Below are 7,408 nucleotides of genomic sequence, written 5' to 3' on the forward strand. Positions count from 1 at the left end.
AACCAAGTGTGGGGGGTTTGATCGTTCCTTATTTGACACGATCATTTATGCTTAAATACACGAAATTAACCATGTGCGAGTGAAAAAGTAGATACTTTGATATGGTTTTATGTTTTATAGGCAAGAAAGATGTTGGCGCGAAATGTGGTACAAAACAGCGGTTAAAGGCGGATTATGGACAAGAATTAAGAGAGTGAAAAGTGACCAGGAAATTAATATCGACGTAAAATACGCCATTTTGGGCGTAAAATACGCGACAGCTCATGTCCGTGCAGAACAAAAGTCCATTTCTGGCGTAAAAATATGCCCATGCAGAAATACATTGGCGTAAAATACGCCAATGCTGGCGTAAAATACGCCAGTACAGTTTTGCTGGTGCCGGGAAATTCGAAATTTAGCTTTGTGATCAAGTTATCCAACCCCTATTTAAAGGGAGCACTAGGGTTACGAAACCAACACTTTTTCCATCAGTTTTTGCAGCAAAGATCACTCCCAAAACACATCAAAACACCATTCAATCATCATTATTCAAGGATTCAAGTCAAGATCAAAGTGTTGTTCATCATGCAATCTTCAAGAAACTCTATGATCATCATCACCAACATGCTTGGCTAGTTTTCTTAACTTTATCCTTTCCATGAACAATTAAAATATGTATGATTTCATTCGAGATTATGTGATTTGTGATGTCTAATACTTTTGGATTATGATATTGTGAATCTAGTTAATTGTTGATTAATGCAAGTTCTATGTTTTTTTATTACAAGTTAAATTATTGTGATTTAACAGGGTATTCTTGATCCAACTTAGTGTTAATTAGATTAGGGATAAAGACACCTTGTCTAGATTGCATAGTTTAATCCCAAAGTAATAGAAGTAATGAACTCAAGAAATCTTGTCTATGAGATTTGATCAACCATTGATAAACATAATTTTTGTTTGAATGAATACATATTAGATTGGGATTGCGAAAGGATAAAGGCTTTATTCTTATTGCTTACATTTCAATACTTTCAATTGCACTCTAGTTTAAGTTTTAAGTTTTTAATTTTTAAGTTTTAAGTAGTTGATTAATCTTAGTAGTTTTTAGTTAAACCAACAAACCAATCCTGAAATTGCTTGCTAGTTAACCATAACTTCCCGTGGAACGAATCCTACTTACCCTATCTAAAGTAGAGTAATTAGGCTATTTTTGATCGACGCTTTGACATCGATCATCTAATACAAAAATAAAGTCTGAATCAAGTCTATATAAAAAAACTCCAGGTGACCAGATAATTTTTTAGAGTCAACCCGAGTTTGACATAGCTCAGATTATGGGTCTGCTTCGGGTTTGGGTCCGTATCAATGTCTAAATCGGAGATTGTTTCTTGGTTGTTGGGTGTGCGACACTTCTATTTTTAAGTTAGCCGATTTTACATTCCCAACTCTTTAGGAATCACTATACCTCATTGCAAATAACACGGTTTTCTGATATTTATTCTAATGAAGTGATTTAGGAGATTATATGCATTTCAGTAGTATACTGGTGCATAAAAATTCCTTCCATTTATTGTTAAGTGGCTTATTGTTGATTTTATTGTCTTTTGATTTGTGGTATTCATCATTTTTTACACTTCTAAGTTAGAAGCATCTCACTTATTGATGATGTTATTGTCTTTTTACAGGTTAACCTTTATAAGTGTCTTATTGTTGATGTCATTGTCTTTGGTTTGTGTTATGGTGCTAGCTCGGCTTCGCCTTTTTTCTTCTCAAACTTGTTAGAAATTAAATAAAAACATTCTAGGATCAGACACAATGTCATCATCTCCTTATAATGACAGCTCACCAACAGCTACACAACAGATCAAGACTTATTCAGTTACCAAAAATAGAGATTATCCTTCTGTAAATAGGTTTCTAGCCATTTGTACAAGGTCTATAAATTAGACCTCCTGTAAATCAAACAATATATCAATTCAAGCATTTCTTTTACAAACACGATCAATATTCTTGTTCAATTCTATCATTTCAATTAACTAACATGGTATCAGAACGGTGTTGATGATATTGGATCATAATCATACACTCTAGAAGCTCAAATCATTTACCAAATCGTTTTTTTTTTTTTTTAAAAAATCACAATGGGAGATGAAGATAGCAGTTCTAGTCAAATAAGCCAATTAACAAATCAATTGGCTAAACTACTTCAAAACAACTTAGAAACACAATCACAGAGGTTACCTGATTCCTTGAAGATCAGCATAAACCTTAACAATTCAAATTTTGCCTTATGGTCAAAATTGATCAAGGTTGCAATAGGAGGCAAGTCCAATGCCCTCCTCGATCATTTAACCAAAGATGCTCCTGCAACTCAAGATCCAAAATGGATGCAAGAAGACTTGGTTGTCTTCTCTTGGATCATCCAAAATATCGAACCACAGATTGCTTCAAACCTGACCCAATTCCCTACTGCAAAATTACTTTGGGATTCCTTGGTTACAACATACAACTCTGGAAGAGACAAGCTACAGACGTTCGACCTACATGTCAAAGCAAATAGCATCCGATAAGAAGGTAAGCCTGTAGAAGAACTTTGGCTAATTATGCAGGGGATTTGGGGAGAAATAGAAGTAAGGGATCCAAACCCAATGGAATTCGCATCTGATATTATAAAATATAACAATATTCGATCCGAACAAAAACTTTTTCAATTTCTTAATGCCTTGGATCGAAAACATGACAATATCAAACGAGAAATCCTCAGATTAGATCCTTTACCCTCGGTTGAAGCAGCATATGCCGCAATCCGAAAAGAGAATGCTCATCAGACCATATTCAGTGCAAAACCAGAGCTCCAAAACCACTCCGGCATCGCCACCGGTCTTGTTGCATCAAAAAATAGTGATGGAACAGGGCTTGTTGCATAAAATCAATGACGGTCAGACCAATTTCGGTCATCATCCTGTGATACAGATGATCTCAAATGTACCAAAGGTGGGATGAAAAGGCACACAAGGGAACAATGCTTCCAGATCGTTGGCTATCCAGAGTGGTGGAACGATGGTCACAAAAAGGGTAAGGCGGCCATAGCAACAACAACGGCGGCTACCGGAGGTAACCATGAGGTCAACAACTCCGGCACCACCGATAAAGGAGCCTTCGGCCTTCTTGCAGCTGATCACATTCCATCTCCTTCGAATGGTGAAGGTAAAATAGGGTTTGGGTTTTTAATGCCCAAACCCGGTTTATTTGAACCAAAATTGGGGACGGGTTGTTTTAACCCGACATTTGAATTGGATAAAACAATTGGGCCTGATGATACCCAATACTTAAACGGGCCAGATATGGATCAGTCCACCTAAAATAAAAAACAAATACAAAAATTACAATTTAAACCCAAAATCAATTTTTCTTTTAAAAAAGGGGTCAAAGTATTCAAACCTAATTTTTCTTTTAAAAAAAGTTCAAAAATATGTAAACCCAATTTTGCTCATGCTAATTGTGTTTCAAACACTTTTAAGAACAACGATTGGATAATTGACTATGGTGCAACCGACACCATGACCTTTGATCAAACCGATATTTGTGTCAAAGCTAAACCAAGTAAAGACAAAATTAAAACTGCTAATGGTGGGGAAATACAAGTTAAGGGGGGGGGGGGGGGAGGGGGGAACAATTGAAATAACCCCAACCTTAAGATTAAAAAATTGTTTATACATTCCCGATCTTGCACACAAACTTTTGTCTGTTAGTCATGTCACTAAAGAACTCAACTGTATCGTTTTGTTATACCCCAACTTCTGTATCTTACAGGATGTCAGAACAGGGAAGATCATTGGTCGTGGTACTGAGAGGGATGGTTTATACTATGTGGACGAAGTTACAAAAAACGGTAGCATTTTACTAGCTCACGGTACCCCGGATAGACAAGCATGGCTGTGGCACAGACGACTTGGTCACCCTTCTGCAAACTATTTAAGTATTTTATTTCCTAGTTTATCTTCTTCGAATAAAACACTTCAATGTGAAACATGTATTTTGGCTAAAAGCCATCAGACTTCCTTTCATAATAGTAATACAAAAACTAAACGTCCTTTTTCATTAGTCCATTCTGATGTATGGGGTCCAGTAAAAATTAATAGTGGACATAATTTTCGATACTTCCTTTTATTTATTGACGATTGCACACGTATGACATGGACATATTTTTTAAAAAATAAATCAGAAGTTTTCGAAAAATTAACTAACTTTTACTCAATGGTTTATACTCAATTCAAGAGTAACATTCAAATCTTACGGTCCGATAATGGGGGTGAATTTGTGAATTCTCAAATGAAACTCTTTTGTCAAGAAAAAGGCATCATACATCAAACTTCATGCCCTCATACCCCTCAACAAAACGGAGTTGCCGAAAGAAAAAATCGGATTTTATTAGAAATAACAAGGGCTTTAATAATTGAGTCAAACGTTCCTAAATCTTTTTGGCCAGAAGCCCTTGCTACAGCTACTTATCTTGTTAACCGACTCCCAACTAGGGCTCTTGATTTTAAAAACCCTCTCCAAGTTCTTGCAACCTTTTTCAAACCCCCCTCAAACCTTACTCTCCAACCTAGGATATTTGGATGTTCCGTTTTTGTTCACATCCCAAAATCCGAACGAACAAAGTTGGATGCCTGTGCTGAAAAATGTGTTTTTGTCGGTTATGGCGTAAATCAAAAAGGATATAGATGTTATAGCCCCAAACGAAAACATATGTTCACCACAATGAACTGTGATTTTTTAGAAACCAAATATTTTTATAACCAACACACGAGTCAGGGGGAGACTGAAACTGAAACAAATGACACCGTGAGTTGGCTTGATATACCTTCATCGGCAGAGGTCACACATAGTATACCACCTGACGGCACCACGAACGAGGATCTTCCTAATAATTCTCATGTAAGTACAAATTTCTCCGAAACCAATACTACTAATCATGGAAATGAGGAAAGTATGTCAGTACAGGAAAATAAGGAAAGTGTGCAGGTACAAGAGGACGAGGAAGGTGAGTCTGAAACCAATAAGGAAAGTATGTCCGATCAAGAAAAACCAAATGAAGATCTTGAAGACACTGATCAAAACAATCAATATGAAACAAATCAAACAGGTCAACCTCCTGAATCACAACCCGAGACTGAACAACGGGAATAATATAAACTTCCAGCAAGAGCAAATAGAGGAATACCACCCAAAAGATACGATCCAGATAAAGAAGCTATTAGATCCAGATACCCTACAGCAAACATCGCAACTGGGAATTTCGCAACTGAAGTAAAAAATTTCACTTCCGCATTATACTCTGAAGAAATTCCGAGTACCGTTGAACAAGCCTTAAAATCCCCACATTGGAGAAAAGCAATGGAAACCAAAATGGAAGCTCTTAAAGAAAACGATACATGGGAGAAGTGCATATTACCAGTATCAAAGAAACCAGTTGGGTCTAGATGGGTATTCACAATCAAACATAAAGCGGATGGTACCATTGAGAGATACAAAGCTCGATTAGTGGCCAAAGAATACACTCAAACCTATGGTGTTGACTACTCAGAGACCTTCTCACCTGTTGCTAAAATCAACACTATTAGAGTCCTATTCTCAATTGCAGCAAACAAAGAATGGCCACTTCTTCAATTTGACGTGCTTCCTACATGGGGAACTCAAAGAAGAAGTGTACATGAGAGGGCCTCCTGGATTTACATCCGACTTTAAAGGAAGGGAAGTAGTTGGTCTTAAAAAGTCTCTTTATGGGCTAAAATCCCTCGGGCTTGGTTTGGGCGTTTCACAATAGCTATGAAAAATTATGGTTTTAAACAAAGTAATTCCGATCACACACTATTTTTAAAACAAAGAAATAATCTTATTACATGTCTCATCATTTATGTTGATGACATGATTATCACAGGTAATGATCACGAAGAGATTTCAAACTTAAAAACTAACCTTTTTAAAGAATTTGAAATGAAAGATTTAGGAGACTCAAATATTTTTTGGGAATTGAAGTTCTGAGATCTAAACAGTGGATCTTTATTTACCAGAAAAATACATTCTTGATCTCCTTGCTGAAATAGGAATGGTAGATTGCAAGCCTGCTGATACTCCGATGATCCCAAATACGAGACTGTACATAGAGAAAGATGCAAAACCTGCTGACCAAAGCAGATATCAAAGACTGGTGGGAAAACTTATATATCTAGCACATACTCGACCTAACATAGCACATGCTGTAGGAGTTGTCAGTCAGTTCATGCATCAACCACAACAACATCATATGGATGCAGTGTGGAGAATAATCAAATATCTAAAAGGAACAGCAGGTCACGGGGTTTTGTTCAAGAAAAATGGTCATTTAAGAACCCAGATATATACAGATGCAGGTTACGGAGGAGAAAAAGGGGATAGAAGGTCAACATCCGGATACTTTGCCCTAGTAGGAGGGAATCTTGTCACTTGGAAAAGTAAGAAACAAAAAGTTGTAGCCCTCTCAAGCGCAGAAGCAGAATTCAGAGGAATCGCAAAAGGGGTAACAGAAGCATTATGGATTAAAAAACTCTTAACAGAAGTTGGATTTCCTCCCAAAGACTCAATCAGAATCATGTGTGATAATGAAGCCGCTATCAAGATCTCAGAAAATCCAATTCAACATGACCGAACAAAGCACATTGAAATTGACCGACACTTTATCAAAGAAAAACTCGAGGCGAAAATAATATCTCTACCATTCGTTCGATCTGAAGACCAGTTAGCAGATATTCTAACAAAATCTGTTAATGGATGACTTTTTAAGGATATTCTCTACAAGTTGAACATTGGGAATCCCACTGTATCAACTTGCGGGGGAGTGTTAGAAATTAAATAAAAACATTCTAGGATCAGACACAATGTCATCATCTCCTTATAATGACAGCTCACCAACTGCTACACAACAGATCAAGACTTATTCTGAAATGTCCCGTTCTTATTGATTAAAAACGTTCCATATTAATTGATTTCGTTGCGAGGTTTTGACCTCTATATGAGACGTTTTTCAAAGACTGCATTCATTTTAAAACAAACCATAACCTTTATTTCATCAATAAAGGTTTAAAAAGCTTTACGTAGATTATCAAATAATGATAATCTAAAATATCCTGTTTACACACGACCATTACATAATGGTTTACAATACAAATATGTTACAACAAAATAAGTTTCTTGAATGCAGTTTTTACACAATATCATACAAGCATGGGCTCCAAATCTCGTCCTTATTTAAGTATGCGACAGCGGAAGCTCTTAATAATCACCTGAGAATAAACATGCTTAAAACGTCAACAAAAATGTTGGTGGGTTATAGGTTTAACCTATATATATATCAAATCATAATAATAGACCACAAAATTTCATA

The 7,408-nt window shown here is 36.3% G+C and overlaps 1 protein-coding gene across 1 annotated transcript; it reads left to right on the plus strand.

Annotated features, from left to right (window-relative positions):
* Nucleotides 1-6,094: 6,094 nt before the first annotated feature.
* LOC139842536 (secreted RxLR effector protein 161-like) lies at nucleotides 6,095-6,799 on the plus strand. The gene has a single exon (XM_071832667.1). It carries the CDS (start codon nucleotides 6,095-6,097, stop codon nucleotides 6,797-6,799), a length of 705 nt encoding a protein of 234 aa, XP_071688768.1.
* Nucleotides 6,800-7,408: the final 609 nt, after the last annotated feature.

The sequence above is a fragment of the Rutidosis leptorrhynchoides genome, chromosome 1 (assembly GCF_046630445.1).
Source record: "Rutidosis leptorrhynchoides isolate AG116_Rl617_1_P2 chromosome 1, CSIRO_AGI_Rlap_v1, whole genome shotgun sequence".
NCBI lineage: Eukaryota > Viridiplantae > Streptophyta > Magnoliopsida > Asterales > Asteraceae > Rutidosis > Rutidosis leptorrhynchoides.